Genomic DNA, 21837 nt, shown 5'->3' with positions numbered 1-21837 from the left:
AAGAAATGTTGGTTTGTGTTCACTGACTTTTCCAATCAGGAGGCACATCTGGATCCGGGAACCAGCTCTTTAATGAGACTTAAGGATGTTTAATATTTGTGTGAAAGGTAAGTGTATACCACTCGGAACATGGGAGGAAAGACTAAGGCAGAGGCTGTACTTCCTGACCACTACTCCACTACTAAGACGAAAACCATTTCAAGCTGGGTGTAGGGATACATAATGGATATCCCAGCACTCAGAGCTCAGGCTGAAAGATCTAGTGTTCCAGGCTAAAAAGAAGGGGCTTCTTAGTGAAAATGGGAGGAAAGACGTGGAGGTAGAGAAGAGGGAGAGAAACTTTGAGATTACAAAGCAATAATGACAACAGGATTCCAAGGCCAGGAGTTTCTTTTTTATTTTTGTGTTTGACTTGAGATTGTTGATTTATAAGCATATTACATTAATTCCCATGCAAAACTCCAAGACCACATATGTCTGATTCCAACTGGCCAAAATCCAACCTGTGAGTCTGGACATTCAAGACCAAAGCCACCGTGTTGCTTGACTTTTCTGTTAGCAGACATCATGGGCCATCTCGATCAGCAGGCCCGTCAATGACTCAGGCACCATCTGCCTTCAGGTCACACGAAAACAGGGGCCAACGCCCCACAGCACCTAAATCTGGTAAATCGTTTCAGTCAGAAAATAGGACTCCTTTATTCCAACACAGCCACTTAGATATTTCCTGGTTCCTGCTCTACAGGGAAACCTGCTCTGAACAGGCATGGTATCTTCAATTCGGGGCTAATTCTGCCTGTCAGTTTCCAGCAAGGTCTCAGGAGAAATAAAGAGACTTTTAAAAAGGAGAGGGGAAGAGAAAAATCTCTAGAACCCCCAAAGAAATAAATACAAAGACACCCACTTTGTCAAGTATTATCTTCCCAAGCTCTAGCTAGTCAGTGAACAGGTATAAAGCATCAAAAACTTCCCTCGGTAAGGCAGGAACCAGAACTACCAAGGAGGGTAAAACGGGACCCACAATTAAAGGAGAACTAGACAAACGCAGAGACTCATTCTATCGACCCAGAGAACTGGACGAAATGAAAAGCGACGACGTTTCCGGAAAGGATGTTAATGTACACTGAAACACACACTGCAGCTATGACAATGGCGAAGACTTCATTAGTGCAAATAACAATTAGAATGGTGTGCTCCTGAATAGGATTTAAATAAGGCTTCAAATAATTACAAACACTAAAACTCACATTTGGAAACCTTAATTCTGTTTGGAAAGCTATCAAATCCTCCCTCCAATGTTTGCAGATTTGAGGACAATTACATTCAATGAGGTTGCTCGGAAACACAATGTGCATCGTTCTCTCTTGAAAGTTTCCGATCCGGTAGAAGCGGGAAACTCTTCTGATCGAAGAAAGAAACGCAGCCAGCATGCACAGGGCCTCCAGGTTCTTAGGACTAGCAGATACCCATCTCAGTGAAAACTCAGGAGAAGAACAAGGTCAAAAAGAGAACAAAAGTGGAGAAAGGGTTCGAATATGCAACAAGGAAATGTGTTCCCCCAAATCCACCAACAGATCCACACCGAGTGTGAGGCAGAAAGCAAGAACGAGGATTCATGGGCAGTGTCGTCTATATGGCTCAAGTTCTCCTTAAAAATGACATCATAAAAAACAACAACAACAACAAAAACCATGTGACAATAACTAGAAAACCAACAGCAAAAATCAGGCAGAATATGAAATAGTAATAATACTGTTTCAGAGCCTGCACCGTCCTGCAGAACCAGGAAACTTAAAAACGTGTCCTTAACAAATCCAATGTAAGCTGGATATGTAAAAACAGAATGACAATATCACAAACCACGCTACACGTTACGGAAGTCTTAGAACCAAGAGGAAGAAGGAAAAAAAGGTCAACAAGTCACTCAGAAAAATTTATCGTCGATTCTGAAATGGGGCCTCGTGACGTCATCGGGGTTAATAAAGACCGAGATGGACTTCCCCGGATTCTCAGTCACTAGCTGCTGCAGTTTTTTGGCCAGACGATCATCAGGCTGATTGGGGTCCCCTCCATCCGACTGCGGGGAGGGGATGCTGGTGGTGCTGCCCCGCCGCTGCAGCTTCAGGGTCAGCCGGTTGGCTGCCTTCACGTGCTCAATGGCGGTGCGTAGGTGCTCGGCGGGATCGGAGCGCACGGAGGACAGCTTCCGGGCGTGGAGCATGACCGTCTCCTCCGACAGGTGCTCCAGCATGTTGCATTGAGGGATGAAATAATTAGGGCACATCTTGTTGACCAGACAGTGCTGCAGGTCGTCAATGAGACCCAGCAGAAAGTGGGCTGCATAGTCTTCCTGAGCCAGGTAGCTGGCTGGGAGTCGGTCACAGGCCCAGAGCATCATGCTCCGCAGGTGATAGGGGCTGATAGCCTTGGGCCTTGACAGGAGTTTGATGATGATGGCTTTGCAGGCCTGGTAGGCTTGCATGAGACTACCCGAGATGCACTTCTTCAGCTGCACCTCGCTCCTGGCAAAGGACAGACGCCACTCATTGTCCTTCTTACCCTTGTAGGAGCAAGCTGGCACCAAGTAAAAGCCACTGATGACCTCTTCTTCAGTAATCTTCCCATCCCAGAAGTGGTTCTCCATAAGCCAGCTCTGGGCCACTGCGGGCCAGCCTTTGAAGGACACCACAGGGACGATGTCGTACAACATGCGACTGCTCCCCACGCCCAGAATGATGGAGATGATGGTCCCGTTTTTTTCCACCTTCTCCACCTTTGGCATCCCTCGCTGGGGTTTCTTTTGTATCTCTGAGAGGACAATGCTGATGGAGTCATAGAACCAGTCAGCCACTTTGGTGGGAGAGAAGAAGTAGTTGGTGGCACCGTTGATGTGATCGGCGATTGTGCAACAATCTTTCCACTTACTGATCGTCCCCTCATCAAAGAGCCGGAGGCTCAGCCACGAGTGGCACAGGGCTGAGTGGCGCATATCAAGGGTCACAGGCTGATTGCGGTCATGCAGCTTAAGGGCTGGCACCAGGAGGGTAAAGTCCATGTCATAGTCTGTGCCCCGGGCATAGACATTCAGCTCATCCAGGTCCAGGTCCACCACACCTTCTCGGACTCCTCCGGAGAGCAACAGGTACTCGTTAGCCACCGGAAGTTTCTGATCTAGCTTTTGCACCATTCCTAGGAACAAAAAGAGAAAAAGACTATTACAGGAAGCACACGGCCAAGGTGCCTTAATAGGAAAAGCTCCGACCTCCGTGAAACACACGGGCGCCAAACCAGACCTCAGGCGTTGCAGAGACCCAGCTACCAACACTGCTGTGGGCCTGCCCTTTCCCAGGTGGAAGGGCTCTGTGGCATCATCAGCATGAGCAGGAATACCACTTGGCCATCACCCAGGCCTCCTCTTCCCCAGCCATCCCCTTGAGGAAGGGACTTTCCACACGCTCAGTTGTTCAGGTTGAGAGCTTCCATACGCTCCAATCCTCTTGACCTTGCACCGCCAAAACTCAACCGCATCTCATCTCATCCCCTGTGTGTTTCTCGCTGCCGCTGTCCCTGTTCTCCACACTGACGCCATCACGTGAAGTCAGCCTCCGGTTTTGCCAAGGCAGTCTCGCTCACCCAGTCCTTCCCCCAGCGTGGACAGTTCTCAGTGTGACTGCAGAGACTTTCAAAGGACAACGTGTTCCTACCACTAGCACATCGCCTGACCTCTCCTCCTGGCACCTGCTCAGAGTTTACAAAAGCCACGGTGTGTGTGGCTATGGTGACTTTGTGGGTAAGTCAAGGCAGTGTTCTGAAACAGCACTGGGGACAACGGTTCTTTATCCCGGGCGTGTGCTATTTCTACTAACAGTAATAAACTGAAGGCTGGGGATGCAGCCCAGGGGGAGAGGCTTTGCCTAAGCATGGGCAAGGCCCTGGGTTTGGGTCCCAGCATTACAAGCACATGCATAAAGTAATAAACAGGCAAAAATCCAATTTCATTTAAGAAAATCCTTCATGATTTGGAAATAAACAGGTCAGAGGAAGAGGGGAAAGGAAGAAAAAGAAGAGCAAGGAGAGTATATACACACACACACACACATACATATATAGTATACATATATGTATACTATATATTTATGAGTTTCTGTATGGAAAGATCATAATGAAACCCACTGTTTCGTACAATAAATACACTAACAATTTTTAAAGAACAAGAATCACTGATGAAGAAAATTGGCGGTTTTATTAAATCTCACTCTGTCAATCATCAGAAAGATTTTGTTTCCCATCGTTGGGGTGGCAGGTGGACTCCTCTGCTCACACTCAAGTCAGGAGGCTGACGTCAGGAAAAGCACTCTGGGACTGAGCTGTGTCTTCCCTTCTACCTGCCCTTCCTGACTCCCATCCAGGAGTACAGATGCTGGAAATGTTCTTCAGTAAATATCCCTAACTCTATCTCAGAGGTTACTTCTGAGGTCCCCCAGCTGTGGCATGGCAACCTACCCAGGCAAGCACAGGCTGAGGACCCCCAATTGTGACACCTCATCCTATCCAGGCAAGCACAGGCTTCCCTGAAAACCACACAGAGGAATTTTATCTTCCTTTCAATATGGCTGAAGAAAGCCAAATTAGCAACAGGTAGATAAAAACCCCCAATGCAGTTGTTACTGTGTTTTAATAACAACCTCCTCTTTTTGTAATGTAAGACTACTGGCCTCAGGATTTAGTCATAAAAGGATCAGATTGAGCTCTCTGATTTCTAAGTATGTTACGAACTTTGCTTTGGAGTCTAACAGCTTTTTTCTTTTTCTAAAGTAGACTTGCGTGAAATATTAACTAAAAAGCTCCCTTCTCCTTCTGCTGGCCTGGAGATGCTGTGGCCACTTGCACTTGGTGTACATATCCCTAGGGGTTGGGAAGTGGGAGTGTGGTAAGCTAAGACTCCCTTTCGCCCTCTGCTGGACTAGGGAAGTAGCGGCGTTTACCAGCTGCATATGTCCTGCCTGCCACAGAGGAGTCTTCACTTCTAACAGCTGCATCCACACTTAATTAAAATAAACTTTTCTTCTTAAGGAGGCAATATAAAGTGCTTGGCTAAACTCTTGAATTCAGGAGTTAGGCTGGTTTTGAACACTGCTTCTCTCAAAAAATGCAGAACTTCAGCAGCTCAGGGAGCGAGCTTGGGGCTTCGTTTCCTATACTCTCAGAAGCTGGGAACTCACTTGCTAAGGTAACATTCATCCTGTGATACCCACACTTCCATCTGGCCTTCTTGGGCCTGCTAGCCTGCAGTTCTATAAAACTGTGACGACGAACCGGAGCCCTCCCCAGCCCTATCCACTCCCAGCAATCATCTTTGCAAACTTGTCCAGCTTATGTTTAAGCCAAGCTGAGCTGGTATTGGCTATCATCAGACAGATTGCCAGGGGCTAGGCATGGACACAGAGGATGGGGGGGTGGGAGGTTCACTGCACCAGTGGATGGGAGGTTGGTTACACAAAAAGCGCACCTCTGAATGGATTCACTTTTGCTGTTAGTCACATCTGACCTCAGAGCAGAGCACCACAGGAGGCGCCAGCTTTCCCGAGTTGGCCCTCCTGAGAAGCACTGGCTTCTATTTGTTCCTAAGAAACTCTACAGTGAGGCCATCTTCCTATAGTCCTTCAGGTCAGCGATTCTCAGCTTTCCCAACGTTGCAACCCTTTAACACAGTTCCTCCAGTCGTGGTGATCCCAACCATAAAATTGTTTTTGTTGCTACATCATGGCTGTAATTTAGCTGCAATATTTCCTGGAGATAGAGGTTTGCTCTACGCTTTGGCTTCTTCTTACTGTGTAGTTTCTACTGACGAAGACGTTAATGTTACTCTTGACAGACAAGGAGCCCTCAAGTTTAGGGTGTGAGCTCCATGCCACCTTCAGAACATCAAGTTAAAGAAGAAAGGTAAGCCCACTTCCCTAAGTCCCAGTGGATAAAATCTGCCACACCACACTACTTTAGGAAGTGATTCAGTTCAGAACAGCCCCTGTTGAAACAGAGAACTGAAACCAAATTAACTCCATCATTCGCATACAGAGTGCTAGACTGTTAGCATCATAGCATAAGACACAAGTCCTATCTTCAAAGCCGCCATTTAATAAATACTACGTGGATAAGTGGTATCAGTGTCTAGGTAGAGGGTCCTTTAAACACGCACGCACACACACACACACACACAATGCTGGAAAACAGTTAAACAGTTGTTTTAATGTCTTGTAACTATAGTTACACGAGATACATTATCTTTGGTTAGGTACATAAGTATCTTGTATGATCTCAGAATATTGCTGGTTTGGGATAAGTGTGCTACCTCTTTCTTGTCTTCAACTCCTGTGACACACACACACAATTAAACAAACAGAGCCTTCTTCGAGCAGTGACTCTTAATGGTGGGCACAGTGTGGGACGGCGGTGACAAAGCCCTCTGTGACTCTGAGACACCCCCTAGGGTGACAGTGGCCTGGGCTGACAGACAACGAGAACACGCCTGTGAGGATATCACAGCTTCTACTCTGCAGGAAGACACACCTTTGTCACGCTTACTCGAGATCCCAAGCAGCATCCTTAGAGGTGAGCGGGGCTATCTTTTTCTAAGAGCATCGCCATCTACAGAATTCTTAATGGTCCAGTGTGTAGGTTTTGGCATCTATCATTCATATTCAGAAAATCATCTGTCTGGGGTCTCTGTCTGTCTGTCTTTCTGCCTGTCTGACTGCCTACCTGTCTGTGGGAGGTATGTGGGTAGAGGGGAATATAAAAAAATCAAACACCCAGGATTCTGAGAAATAACTCACTGAAGGTTTCAGTGACATAAGGGAGAGCACTGCCCTCTTCTCGTACATGCGACAGAGGTCAGAGTGTCACATGCATACTGGTCTCTCCGTGACAAGGACCTGGCTTGACTCGAATGCAAAGTGGCTCAGAAAGGAAGCAGCCCAGCTCTCCTGACAAAGCACTGGCTTTGTGTTTTTTGCTGCTGGAAGCTTTACTGTGACCTTGGACCAGTAACAACAGATCATATCTAGCTACCTACATTTATCAAGAAAGAATGGACCCAACTGGCCTTGAAAATGCCATTAATATTCCCCCAATACATAATAGACTGCTGAAACAATGCTGAAAACACAGAGGGCCCTGATGGGGCCGCCCAGCTCTCCAACCATCTCTGAGTCACCGCTAAGATAAGATTGTATAAGCTAATGCGTCAGTTTTATTTTGCACAATTGCTTAGACAATTGCCCGTAGCTTCACTTAACACTTTAAAACTCTGATTAAAACTCCAGGCAGGGCTAGGGTCATGACTATTCAGTAGTGTATATACAAGAGAAGGAATACCGAAAAGATGTCCCCTCAAGGAACTTCCTTGGTCTTTGTCCATTTTGACCCTGATCAATATACATGAGTGCTGGGACCAGAAGGAGAGGCCTAGGAGGGTGCCCTGGGATTGTCATTTACAATTTAGATGAGCCTGATAAGATATTTAACCTTCCTGAGCTTCCAATTCCTTATTTAAGCAAAGACACAAACCACCATTATAGAGCTGATACCAAGTATCTAAGCATATAACAGACATAATTCATTTTACTCGTATGTGCTCCTGTTTCCACCACTTATAAGCACAGCAAACCAGACTCACTCCATCGAGTGGTTTTGAACATCTAATTAAAGCCATCTAACAGAAGCCTCTAGCACATTCAAGGCACACAAAAGATTAGATGAAGTGAAATAAACAATGTAGCCTCACCTGTGGATATAACAAGACTTCTGCTGGCCCAGGGACGTGTCCTTGGGTGGCACCATGTTGGAGGACAGGTAGTTTGGCAACCAGAAGGCAAGCTGGATTCACCAGTCCGCCTGTGATCTGTGGACTTGGAAGCCTTGACCCGGACTAACGATAGCCTTTTCACCACCTATGATAGTGACGGGCGGGCTTTGAGGTGTCCTCTAAACCAGGTAGTAACAAAGCACACCTGGCATGCAAATTAGCAGAGCCAATGAAAGCTAAGCCATTGATTGCTAAGTCCAGCAACTCTTGGGAGTCAAGGTTTTATTTTCCCATGTCTAAGACAGACTTCGGAATCGGAAGACAACCGCTTGTGCAATGTATCATGTCTTTCAGTCAGTTTTAAAGCCTCATTAATTACACCACGGCTCCCAGAAGGGTTGGCAGCACACATGTATAAAACCGTGTACTGTTGTCAAAGAGTCAAGTAGGGTAAAGGAAACAAAAAGCCTCACTATTTCATTATTTTCCTTTCAAATTGAAGTTCAGAAAGTCAGTGGCCTTTTCAAGGACTTCTAAGCTACTGTAGAGAGCAGGAGGGTTTCAAGTCTGTAGGTGTACCATGAGTGTGACTAAGCTCACTTTTCTTAAAACTGCAAAATAACGACTCTAAGTCTGTAAGGTACCCATGGTGAAACACAAAGCACACAGCTGGCAATTAGCGCTCGGTTGCTCAGTTATCAGTCGCCAGTACCCCAGGAGTCCAAACTTGTACAGGAACACATGTCAGCAGCACTTTCCCCACGAAGGAACACTGAGCTCAGTTTGGAGGATACACAAAAAGCACGGCTTCTGTAACTCAGAACTTACTGGCGAGATTCGCGAGTCTTGGCTTCACACAGCCATGTTCAAGAATGAAGAATACTCATTCCTCAGCAGCAAAGACAGCAGAAGAAAGAGCCAGTGTCAGTGTGGTGCCAAGTGACTATGTTAGAACAGGAAGATGGGTCAGAGACCACATGCAACACAGTCGAAAACCTCATCACAGAGACCTTCAGACTTAAGTTAGCCGAGTCCAGCCACCTCCGCACAGGAACCAGGAGGCCACTTTCCACTGCTTTCTCTTGGGGTGTGTATGTGAACTAGTTAGTCACTCTGAAATGGGAAAGTTGAGCTTAGTGGGGAAGGAAAAGGACTCAAAACTTGTTTAATTTAATCATGCATGGGACATAAGTATTACACCCACAGACACTGGGGATAGCCGGGTCAAGAGAAATGGTCTCCTACGCTTAACACTTATGGCTTTGCAAGGAAGCCAGATGCTGGCTGCATCCATCAGGAGAGCTGAGAATGAGCTGGGTAGTAAACGCAGCATCTCAGAGACTTGAACAACAGTGTTCTGCTTTCCAGTCCTAATTGTATTGCCAAGGGAAAACTGAGGGCTCTTCTACCCTAATGCAGGACAAGAGTGGATGAAGCAAGCCTACCCAGAACTGCCCCTCTACTGTGAAAGAAACTGAGCCACACAAACACTAGGAGAAGATGGAGGAGTAAGGAATGGGAAAGCCTGCTATACGATATTCCATGCTGCCTAGGCAAAGAGGTCACTGCTCATCAGAAAGGCACCCAGGTGTAGCTGTGGCCCAGGAGAGGCTCAGGTCAGTGGACTTTTAAGTTCCAGGTCACATGAAGTAGGGAGGGACGGGGTACGCTTAAAAAAAAAATTGAAACTACTATTGGCTAGTCAAATAACCTTACCTTAATATCAACTTAGGAGCATTTTCAAACATATGCGATAGTGAAGAATGTTTCAAGAATTCTATTTGCCAATATCACTTACTATCTGATTTTTCTTCTACAATAGCTAAGCATCATATAATTTCACCCAGAACACTTCAAGACATCTAGTGGATAATGTCCATAGAATACCACATCCAGTGTTGTCACACTAGACAAACTGAACGGGGACCTTGGTGCCCTGCTGTGTCCCCAGTGTGCTCCCCAGTCCTTCTGCAGCCATGACAGGCAATTCCAGCCCTGTGACAGTTTCCCACTTCTGGGGCCTCCTGCTGATCCAACCACACCAGAAAGTCCAGGAATCCATGCCGAGAGCACAGCCTGGGAGGCATCCTCTCGCCATGTGGGAGAGGACGGGAATCTCTGTGATTCTAGAATGAGTTCTCATAGCTTCCTAGAGAGTCCAGAAGGTAACTCCCACCCTCCTCAGCTTACCCATCACCTGGCTAGCTTTTCTTCCTTCTCAGCTGCTTCCTGCCCTGGTCCCAGTACCGCCACAAGGAACTGACACCTCTCAGAGGCCCAACTGACCACAACATCAATCATACAGGCCAGCAGTGATGAGCTCCTTGTTATATCCAGTTAGCACATGGAATGTCTCCCTGCTGTATGCCTTACCAGATGAGACCTGATAAAAACTGCCCCCAAAGGTCACTGGGCTCTCGGATCAGCAAGCGTGTGTTCGCTATGTTTTAATTAGTGTCTTGTCTGTTTATTTACTACCTCGTGGATGATCTAATTCTGCTGACCAGTCAGCATTGGATTTTCTGGATCGTTTTCAGAGCATGAGGAGTTCATGTCCTCCTTAGGTAAGGGTTTCACATCCTCCTTAGGTATGGGTCTCATGTACACCTTAGCTATGGGCCATTCCTACTTAAGTATGGAGTGAACCATGGAGAGTAAGCCTTGCAGCGTGTGTGTGTATGAAACAAAGGAGGCAGCTTCCACCTTGGGTCGGCTGTCCCCGTTCCTCTGAATTCTGTGAACGAATTCCAAACGCACATTCCATCTCTCCGTTTTCTCTCATGCCAATTATTAACTATTCAGTGACCCATTGGTTCCCCTCTGTCTGTGAACCTATGCATCTGCTAAAAATGTAAGTTCTGCCCAGATGAACAGATCATATACCCTGGAGTGAGCTGTCCTTACAGAGGATGAAACTGGTGAGTAAAACGCTCTAGAATGACAGTGTCAATCTGTTCAGCCACACTGTCATTTTCACATGTCATAATAAATTGTATCTCATCCACATTCCCAAGCAAAGGCATCAGACGGACACGAGAAGCCCATTAACGGAGCGACTTTGAAACAGTCTAAAGCCACAGCCTGTTAGTGGGAGGACTAGGGAATAGTCAGAAGCCACAGAAGTACTACCTCTTGTTCTCTGATGGCTTCCACTCTAAGACATTCCAAAGCACCAATTCCCAACCATCAGTCCCAGCAAGTGCTGGATGATTACGGTGTGATCGATATTCGAATTCCCAGTAACCACCAATAGGTGGCACCCATGCTCCATCCATTTACTAAGCAGTATCGCTGGCTCCCAAATCAGCAAATCCTAAAAGAAAAGCTGGAGGCCACCAGAAACTTACTAGAGGGAGATGCCCCTGTAGGGGTCAGTTTAAAACCATCACCCTCGATGTCGTAGCTTCAGATAACCTAGATCAGGGTTTCTCAATCTGTGGGTCTTATCTTAGAGGTCAAATGACTCTTTTGCCTGGGTTGCCTTAAGACCACGAGAAAACACATTATGTAGCAAGATTACAGTTATGAAATAGAAATAAAAATAATTTTATGGTTGGGGGTCACCACAACAAAAGGGGTCACAGTGTTAGGAAGGCTAAGAACTGAGGTTTGAGATGCTCCCTGATTCGTAACTGACATTTACGACCTGAGAAAGGAAAAGGCTAGTGTGGGGTTGCAGCTCCATCGACACAGAGCTAAGAGGTCAAGAAGATGTTCTTCACCTAGCAGGTGAAGACATAGGCTCCTTAACGCTGAGCAGCAAGTCAGGGCAAGCACGCTCACCTAGCTCTTTGGCCTCAGTTAGACTGGAACTAATGTGCCTTCCCCCTCATTATTTTAGAAGAAGGAAGGAAGGATATGTCATCTGGGTATCTCACCAAGGTACCAATGTGTTTTACAACAATGGGCTCAAAGGTCAAACAGAGAGTGGGCATCTACGGATGGTATTCCTGTTATGTCTAGACTAACTGTATACAGAGGGCCAACAGGTCCTTACTACCCAGGGAAATAAACACACATCACTCCTGGGGGGGGGGCTGCTTTTAAGTGTTAATAATCATATATTTAACAGCTATTAACCAGTTTTCCATATAATTTATTAATAAATACCCTGCCTTTACTTTTATCTCAAATACAAATATTCCCTACTTGTTTCTAAGCAAAATGATATCCTAAGTTCCTCCAAATTAAAAACAAAACTGAAGTCAATGTGCTTCAAGACTTTCCACAGCATAAGGCTGGAATGCTAACGCTCAGACTAGGACATGCACGCCCACATCTACAAGCTAAGTGGGAGACAGCCAGACAAGCCCCAGGGCAAGCAGTCCCAGGAAAAGGTGCCTGAATTCCGACTGGTAACAAAGAACAGAATCATTTTTCAAGACAGAATGGGCTACCTGATAATTACATTCAATATCAGGAACAAAACATACTTCATTGTTTGAGTTTGAAGATGCTTGCATCAAAGGAAGTTAGACTACTGAAAACAACCAGCGAGGCCTTCGATGGAGGTGCACTGGTACAGGTTAGAGGCACAGGCCATCTTGGAAGAAGGCGATGTATTGCTGTATCTCAAACCCGCATCTGCCGCATGAGGACAAAGGCCAACCCGAAGGCCACCTTTCTGATGCTTACACGGGAAGTGGTATGAGAGCCTAGCTTCTCTGCACTGTGCTTTCCAACGGATGAAGAGCTGTGGCCACCATTCCAGCTAGACGCCAACAATGATTCTGAGAGGAGCATGTACCCACAGGTCCTTCGGCACTCCTGTAGTCTAACCCGGCAACAAGCTGGAGATCCCAGATTCCAGGGAGTGGAGCTTAAGACAAACGTGCATTGCCCACATAAAGAATGGATGAGTCTGTTACTGGAGCCAAATCTGACTCCCGGTATTATGACCAACTGCCATGGTACAGATGAGGGCGCAAGAGCACACAGCCAAAGGTTCTGGGAGCAGAATGCCGGAGTGTCGGACTGGCAACCCAGAGCTCTTTCTCTCCACATCCATAAGGCACTGTTGAGCGCTTTATCTCTCTCTCTCTCTGTCTCTCTCTCTCTGTCTCTCTCTCTGTGTGTGTGTGTGTGTGTGTGTGTGAGAGAGAGAGAGAGAGAGAGAGAGAGAGAGAAACTTTTGCGTCTCTATGTTTTACCTCAAAGGGCAGAAACACAACCTTTCAGGAGATGTGTGTTTCAAACTGTCAAATACAGAGGTTTCTCCCCCAATCTTTAACCAAAGTTTAACTGTACAGAATCAGGACTGTGAGAGCAGAGAGGCTACTCTCTGGATTATGAAAGGAGGATATAAGAGAGACGTTTGGAAGCACAGCTGTGACTAAATCTCAGGGAAAAATAGAAGCCGCTTTATTTGTCGCAACTGCGAACTCACTCCCACCTCTAACTTCCCAGGTGTCCGTTTTCCTTTAGGAGGAAACAGAGCCATGTGCTTTGCCAGGATTTTCCCGATGGTTATGTCTGCCCACATCTTTATCTCCTTCACCAGCCAGAGAGGGGCCAATCCATCGTCAGCCTGCACAGAGTGCTTGCGCTGAGAGTCCTCCAGGAGAACTAGCGGACACTCTACCCTGAAGATAGGTCAAGGAGTATCAAGTGCGTGGACTGGCAGCACAGCGATAGCCTGTGGGGACGGCACAATTACAGCGCCAACCTTGAAACCAAAGACGCCACGGATTGAATCGTCCAGCTCCATCCAGGTCTACAATTTCCAAGGCCATCAGCAGCCCAGGAGCTGAATTCTGACTCAAAGGAGTAAATACAGGCGTGCACCACGTTCACACTGGACACCTTTCAATGCAGATAAGTAGAAAAATGCATACAGGGTTGAGAAAAGTCATTGGAGGACATAAACCCTGCTGTGGTCTAATGGTGATACAGAAATCCAAGATGGTGGCAAAAGCACCCAGATCCATTTTTTCCCTCATATAAATGTAACAGCTTCCAACTTTGAGATAAAAACTCACTTTTGAAATTCTAAGTCTTGAAAGGGAGAGGAAAGGGCCTGGGGAGAAATCCTCCAGAAAAAAATACTGACAATTTTTGTTCTAGCCACGGGAGGGTGCGTTTTCCTCATTCTCCACTGGAGGGCACCACTTCCTAAGTTTTCCTTACAGTTGGACAGGCTCAAGCCCAACAAAAAGGTTCCTGAAAAACTCCTAAAGGTTTGACATAATTTTGTATAATTCATATGTGATTTTACTGATATGCTTTGATAAATGTGTCAGGATACTGTGCTTTGTGTTGGCGAACCTGACACCTGCATGCAGTTTGCAGCAAAACCCCTTTAATGGGATGTTGCAGATTCAGGATGAAAAGAGGCCAAGGGAAGATGCCCAACAGATAATGTAGATGGCATCAGCCACATGTTCTGAATTGGGGAGCACAGACAAGCCTCAAATTTATGTGCTTTGAAGGATTTGGATAAACTAACTGCATTGTGTGGGGTCTGTGGGTGCACTGTGTGGAAGCTGCTGTGTGTGCAGGTGCATGTGTGTGGAGGCTGCTCTGTGTGCAGGTGGATGTGTGTGTGAAGGCTGCTGTGTGTGCAGGTGCACGTGTGTGGAGCTACTGCTTGTGCAGGTGCATGTGTGTGGAGGATACTGTGTGTGCAGGTGCATGTGTGTGGAGGCTGCTGCGTGTGCAGGTGGATGAGTGTGTGGAGGCTGCTGCGTGTGCAGGTGCACGTGTGTGGAGGATACTGCGTGTGCAGGTGCATGTGTGTGTGGAGGCTGCTGCGTGTGCAGGTGCACATGGGGAGGATATTGCGTGCAGGTGCACGTGTGTGGAGGATACTGCGTGTGCAGGTGCACGTGTGTCGAGGATACTGCGTGTGCAGGTGCACGTGTGTGGAGGCTGCTGTGTGTGCAGGTGCACGTGTGTGGAGGATACTGTGTATATGACAACCTACCCAGTGTGTCAGTATATTAAAATAAATTCATTAATTATTTCCTTTTCATATATAAGTATATTACAACCTACCCAGTGTGTCAGTATATTAAAATAAATACATTATTTCCTTTTCATATATAAGTATATTATAACCTATCCAGTGTGTGCAGTATATTAAATATATTAATTAACTATTTCCTTTTCATATATATTATAACCTACCCAGTTTGCCAGTATATTAGAAAATACATTTATCAATTATATTTTGATGGTACTAGAGATTGAACCTAAGGTCTTGAAGATGCTAAGCAAGTGTTCTATCATCCAGCCATATCCCCAGCTCTAAGTGGACAGTGACCCCTTCTGTTTCTTTAAAAGCACACCACACAAGAACAACAGAAAAAACGTAAGACTCTTGCCAAAGTTCAAGCAGCTGATAACTATCCACACTTTCATTTCTTTCCTAGCACTAATTCTGTTTAATTTTCTATTTTTTTTAAAAAATGTAACTATTAAAAATGTATTGGTATAAGTCAGACCCACAGACTAAAGCTCAGACTTCCAACAGATAATTTCTCAAAACTTCAAGGGTGCCAGGGAAGTCATTGTCAAATGGAAAGCAAGGTCATCTAAGTGCTGCTGCGTGTGTAACTGATGCAGTATGAACCAGAGCCGGCCCCATGGCCCTGTGACCCCTGAGTACATAAACAGTGATTTCAGACCTCTCCAAAAGGCATTCAAAACTCAAAGACGGTGCCCCGTGCTGCAAGGGCAGGACACATGGAAAGTTTCTTCGGAGTGGTTAGAAAGAAAATAATGGGCATAATCCTTCGGGCACTGAGGATGCATGGCTGCTGCTCAAAGTGTGCATGTCTGATAACAGCATGCATCCCGCCAGCATCTTGCCCAAGGCCACCATGCAAAGCCCATCATGATTTAAGGACCTCTTTTGGCTTCATTTGCACATACGGAGAGAGCCACAGTCAAACTCCACCACCCGCTGTCCACGCCCACCAATCCACCAGAAGAAGGATAAGTCTCCCAGTGTGTTTCTTGTAAATAACAATGCACACACATCTCTCTGAACGATGCTGCACCCCCAGATATTCCTGCCCACCCATTCCTGAACTCTTAATGACTATTTACTTAGGGCCGGAAGGGTATTTTTCTATTACTACGGTCTTCGGGATGCCTTTGTTAATGTGAAGAAGTGGGACAAACTTGAGGCTAAATATTCACTCATGTGACACAGGCTTGTGGATTGGGTGTTTGAACCCAAGGGTCTTGACTCCCAAGAAAGCACTGGCTCGCCCACAGATCACATCAATGAGTGACATGAACCTTCTAACCTGCCCCGCCCATTCCTTCCTGCCATCTTCACAGCCCCACTGCTGTCTTGGGAGACAGCAGAGCCAATCCAGCCTTTCACATTCCAGGGGTCTCAAAATGAAAGACGCTGGGAACCCACGGGCAAGCAAGGAGGGTTATTAAGCCTGCAGACGGGATTTTTATTTATTTTTTTTCTTTTAGCTGAATTTCCTGGCTTTACCCCCTCATTTTGCCTGGAAACACTACCAATTAAGTTCACAATTAAGAAAATGGAAGTTAAAATGCTAATTACCACTTAATCCCCCCAATGTGTTCAACTGGAGTTAACTCTCACAGCAGCAGAGAACACCTGCCTCTCGCAGGGGAGTTTAGAGCATCAGAACTGAGCATCTGGGTATTAACTGATATCAAGGTGGGAGATCAGCTAAGAGGCCAGAGGACGGGAGAGGCAGCCAGGGCGTACCGACCGTCACCGAGGTGTGTGAATGATTTTGTTCAGTTTCTCTCTTCTTTCTCTCCCACCCTCACAGTAGTTTCTAACTCCCCACATCCAGGTTAATATGCTATAATTATTCACTGGCAAAGCAGTGGCCGCTGTGAGCCCAGGCGCCACCGGAGAAGCTTTTACCCGGAAATATGTGATCTGGTTTTTAACTTTATTACCCATCACGTTTCTACATGTAAAGTTACCAAGAAACAATTACATGTGCCAACAACCAAACAGTACTGGTCCGGGGGAAGTGGGTGGCGGCTATGCCTCAGCTCCTTGCTCCTAACAGAAGCAAGTTCTAACTTCAGTTGAAAAGGAAAGTTCAGGACATCCTGGAGTCATTTACTTTTTGTTTAAAAAATTATTTTGTTTTATTTTATGTGTGTTATGTGTGGCGCTCCATGTATGTATGTGCACCATTTGCACGGAAGAGCCCGTGGAGGGCACCAGATCTCATCACAGATGGTTGTGAGACATCAGGTGGTTGCTGGGAATTGAACTCAGAACCTCTGGAAGAACAGCCAGTGCTCTTAGCCTCTAAGCCATCTCTTCATCAGTCTTTCCAGCCCCCTAGTATTTCTTTCTTTTTTCTTTTTCTTTTTTTCTTTTTTTGGACAGGGTTTGTAGTTCACACTGGCCTAAAACTCACTGTGTAACCCAGACGAGCCTCAAACTCAGAGCTTTAGCCTCCAAGTCAGCAGTTCTCAACCTATGGGTTGAGGCCTCCTGGGGTGGGGACCCACACTTGGCCAAGGGGGAGCTTTCACAGGACTCACATATGAGAGAGCCTGCATAACAGTAGTCGCAATATGATTCCTAACAGTAGCAAAATTAGAGTTATGAAGTAGCAAAGAAATAATTTTATTTCTATTATATTATTATGTATTATATTATTGGAGGAAGACACCACAACACAAGTAACCTTATTAAAGGGTTGCAGCATTGGGAGGTTGAGAGCCACGGCTCCGAGTGCTGCAATTCTGTGAGACACCACACTCAGCTCACACAGCAGCCTTGGCAGCGTGCGAGAGTATTCAGATCTAGACGAAGACTGGAGAATGGACTTCGTTCTTGCTGTATCTTTTGATGCATCATTTGAATACCTGCCTAGATATTATCCTAACAGACTGAACAGCCAAGGCAAAGGCTTAGGGTTGGTGACAATAAAGGTAGAAGGTGCTCTCAGAGTGATGGAGAACACAACGGTCAAGAAAAGGAGAGGAGCAAACACGTGAGAAGGAGTGGCACACCACTGATGAGCCAGCCCTTTATCTGTGGCTACGGGTGGCCCTGTACGTTCTACGGTTTTTGCTTTTTTTAAGGGCTAAATCTGAAGGCAGGAGTGCCTCAGGCCCATTCACCCACAGAGCATCTTAGGTACAGGTGAGAACACCAAAGGCCATGGGGTCTGTGGCAAAAGGTCACATAGCTGGTGTCTGAGCCAAGATCAAACTATGGTCCTCTCTTACTCTTCAGCCAGGGCTCCCATACCCTAGTCAACTGATATGGTGCTGAGAAGACAGCACATGTGAAAATGCAAATCCTTCCCAGGGCAGTGTGGTCATCACACTGATGGCCACATCCAGCCTTCCTCTGCTTTCCGCAAGTCTGCACCCAGCAGCTATGATGGGGTGTAACGGTCTGGGTCTGACAGAAGTCATAGCTGACACATTGTTAAGTATGCATTCAAAATTAAAGTCAAATTTCATATCTGAATTTCCAAACTGAATATCCTAAGCTTTCCCAGGGGCTTTGACAAAACACATTTAAAATAAAGTCAAGATTACTTTGAAATTCTCTTTAGAACAGATTCAACTTTAATTAAAATCACATAAACATGGATCTGGTTTACTTTCAAACCAGGAGGTAGGCATGGTAGCCAAGTCCTATAATCCCAACTATTTAGAAAACTGAAGCTGGAAGATCACTGAGCCAAATTCAAGGTTATTTTGGGCAACATAACTACTACTTTATATTTCATATAAAGAAATAAATAAAATGTAATAAATGTTTTAATTATATGTTTGTAAGCGAATGCGTTGGCAGATGAAAAAAATTAAAACAAAATTATATGCCTGGTTCCTTTCACCTGAGGACATTCCATCTACAGTCAAGCAACCATTTCTAGAAAGACAAGATCACCAAGACAACTCTCTGTTCGAGTTCAGCAGGGATTTGTCTTTGTGAGAAAAAGAGAGGAGAAGAAATCTCTTGCCAGAACACATCCGGATTTATAGAGAGTTTTGGACAGTGAGAATAAACTCGGATCACAGAGGGACTTTATCCCAAGAAGATTTCATCTTTTAAAGCGACATGAATCTTCACACTTGAGCCTTTGTGAACATAAGATTTTCTGGATTTAAAAAAAAAAAAAAGTCAAATAACTAAAGGAAGCTTAGGACGTAAGAAGACCTCAAGTAACATGACAGAAACTCAAGGCACAAACCAGGGGCTGGCAGAAAATGAAGACGCGACCTCCGTGTGCACAATGCCCTCTAGAGGCAGGCAGGAGCCTAGAGGTGTAGAGCCCTGCTCTCTCCCAGTGAGCCCCACCCCAGCAGGAATTAGCTCAGAGAAAAACACAAACCCACATCCATGGATATCAATCATCTCACGGGACAAGGATGAGAACAGAAAAACCTGTTACACAGTTTTAACAATTTGATTGAAATAGGAGGTTCTACAAAGGGGTATTTCTGCTCATTTGTGGCCCAAAGCCTCTATTAAAGAAGAAAAATACAAAATTAGATCTTGAAGATTTTCTTTGCAGTTACACCTTTTATCTTGTTTCCTCCGACCTCTGTACATCGCCCCTTTTCTCTCCATGTGATCTTCTCATCTTAGCAATTTTAGGACACATTCACACTCTTTCCTAATACTGAAGAGAGCTCAGAAAGGCTGCGAAGCACACAACACAGTTCCCCAGGGTTCGTCCCAGGCCTAGCCTCTCTACCTGAAAAAGCTCCTGATTGGTTGAGGGCTTTGGTCCTGCCCTGTGCTCTGCTAGCACATCCCCCAGATACCTGCCCGTCTCCGCTAGAATGGCAGCTCTTGAGAAGGGCCCGGGGGATGCTCCAGATGGCCACCTCCTTTATTTCTGGCACACCACACACGTGTTGAACGAATGAGAAGCTGAATGTTGTACCAAACAGAAGCCTGTGTGGGGGTGCAAATTGTCTCAGGCAAATTCTTATGCCACAGAAGTAAAGGAGAAAAAAAAACAAAAAACAAAAAAAAAACAGAGCTTGGAAGAGACCTTAAAGCCCATTTTCCAGACGCCAAGGAATCTTGGCACAGTGCCCCATTTAACATAAAAAGAACATTTCTCAGAACATACGAAAGAATACTAGGAAAAGCAATATTCTCTCCTAAGGGTAAAGACTCCAGACCACACAGTGTGCAAGTAGAATTAATACTTCACAAGACGAATTTTATTTGGCTTTTATTAGTGGCTTCAAATATGTCCACCTATTACCTGCTGGTGTCGAGTTTCCTGGGCTCAATTACTTAGTATGCAGATGAGGCGAGAGTCTCCCATCCCTCTCTGTTTCACTAGCCTTTCGATGCTCATTAGTACCTCCAACAGAAGGCAGAGGAAACACAACTCCAATTTATCAATGTCAACTGTTGAACCAGCAAATCGCATCAGTCCCGCCCCCTCATGGAAGTGTTTGGACAATTCTGAATCAACAAGATGTTGGCAGCTGTGTTCCTATGGTTCAGTAATTGCATTGTTTCCTACTGTGCTCTATGGGTTGTGAAATGAATTTATTAAATAACCCACACAAAAGAAGAGCGTGCCGGGGGCTAAGGGAAACAGTTCTGGGCTGGTGTTGGGATCTCGTCCTTATCATCTCCCACTATGACCAGTTAGTTGTCTTGACTCCAGTTTCTGTAATTATCAGGCTCTAAAATTATTTGAGAGGATGGTAATTCTGCCTTGGGCAGCAGGGAAACAGTTACCACCTAAAACAGGGTGTGCGTTCTTGCCCACACAGAGATCTGACGCTTATATTCTCTGCAGACTAGAAAATAGCATGTTTACCTTCAGGCTCAAAGTACACCCTTTAAGTTCAGGAAAATATGACAAATAGTGATCCACGAGCCGGAGAGGGCACATCAGAACTCTAACTGAGCACTTTACTACTGGAAGGTGAAGGTTAGAGCAGAAACTGGGACAAGGCACACGGAACATGTGAGCCTATGACGGAGGGATCCATGCTCAGGTGAAACCCAAAGCAATTCTATTGTCCTGGGTATGTCTGAGAGTTGACACTTGGCTGATTGTCTCTGGATTAAAACTAGCTGTTGTTTTTCCACTCTGACACACAAATGTGTAACGGGAGGAATTTTCTCGAGGGAAAATAAACTTTCTCAAGTGAAAAAAGACTTACTTAGAACATGGCCACCATTGTAGAGCGAAGGATTTAATTCTCATAAGACTCAGTCGCAAAATTACTGAGGTTGATACAGACCCATAAGCAATTGCTACTATCTACATGCAGAGGAATGGCTCCGGACAGTTCCGTGACTGCTGACAGACAATGCCCCTTCACGATCCTAAAAATATCAAGTTGAACGTAAGATATGTGACAGAGAGCCCAGTGTGGTGAAGCCAGCATCTACCCTCACTAGACTGGAGAAACCCAGTGAGACAGGATGGACGGTAGGAATCATGATGGATCGCTTGTCGACAAAGAAGTAGAACGGCTCACCAAGACACAAAGGCGGCAGTGAAGAACCAGGACCTGATAACAAGTCTACCTCACGCGGACTCTCAGGTGCTTTGTATTACAAAAGGCCAGTGTGAAGTTTTCTCCTGACTGACAGGCGGCCACCTGCAAGGCACTACAAACGTGAAGGGCTCTGCTTTATTTCCCCCAACGCCTACATAAAGGCAAAACAGCAACGCGCACATGCAAATCCATGGTGGGAAGCTGTGTTTGGGGGTTATGAGCTGGATAACCAATCTGCTTCATTTTCTAATGAGGACACGCACAGCCGGCGGCAGGGTACCGGTCTGCTGGTTTGTGCCATTGAGCACAGGCTGAGGAGCGAGAGTGAACACTTGGGTTTCCACCTAGACTCTGCCATGGACAGGCTGAGGCTCCAGTTACTTCAGGACTGGGCCCAGGAAGCCTGGGTCCCTGGTCACAAGGTGCTTTGTTGAGTTACTTCCTCATGGGGAGAGAGAGAGGGAGGGAAAGAGAGAGGGGAGAAGGGAGGGAGGGGCTTTTTTCTTATTGTCCTTTGTACTCAACTGCCTTCTCAGGTCCCAGGCAATCTCTGATCTCATTTGTGGGGATACTTT

The 21837-nt window shown here is 45.9% G+C and overlaps 1 protein-coding gene across 1 annotated transcript in view; it reads right to left on the bottom strand.

Moving 5' to 3' along the window:
* Nucleotides 1–380: 380 nt before the first annotated feature.
* Nucleotides 381–21837, bottom strand: part of Mb21d2 (Mab-21 domain containing 2) — a 98945-nt gene continuing 77488 nt past the window's right edge. The window contains exon 2 of the mRNA XM_057766083.1: nt 381–3189. Within this exon, the coding sequence (XP_057622066.1) occupies nt 1925–3189 (1265 nt within the window). The 3' untranslated portion in view covers nt 381–1924. The remainder of the gene's footprint in view (nt 3190–21837) is intronic.

This window comes from Chionomys nivalis, chromosome 3 (genome assembly GCF_950005125.1).
Source record: "Chionomys nivalis chromosome 3, mChiNiv1.1, whole genome shotgun sequence".
Taxonomy (NCBI): domain Eukaryota; kingdom Metazoa; phylum Chordata; class Mammalia; order Rodentia; family Cricetidae; genus Chionomys; species Chionomys nivalis.
Note: the sequence above shows the minus strand (reverse complement) of the source record. Positions and strands in the feature narration are given on the sequence as shown.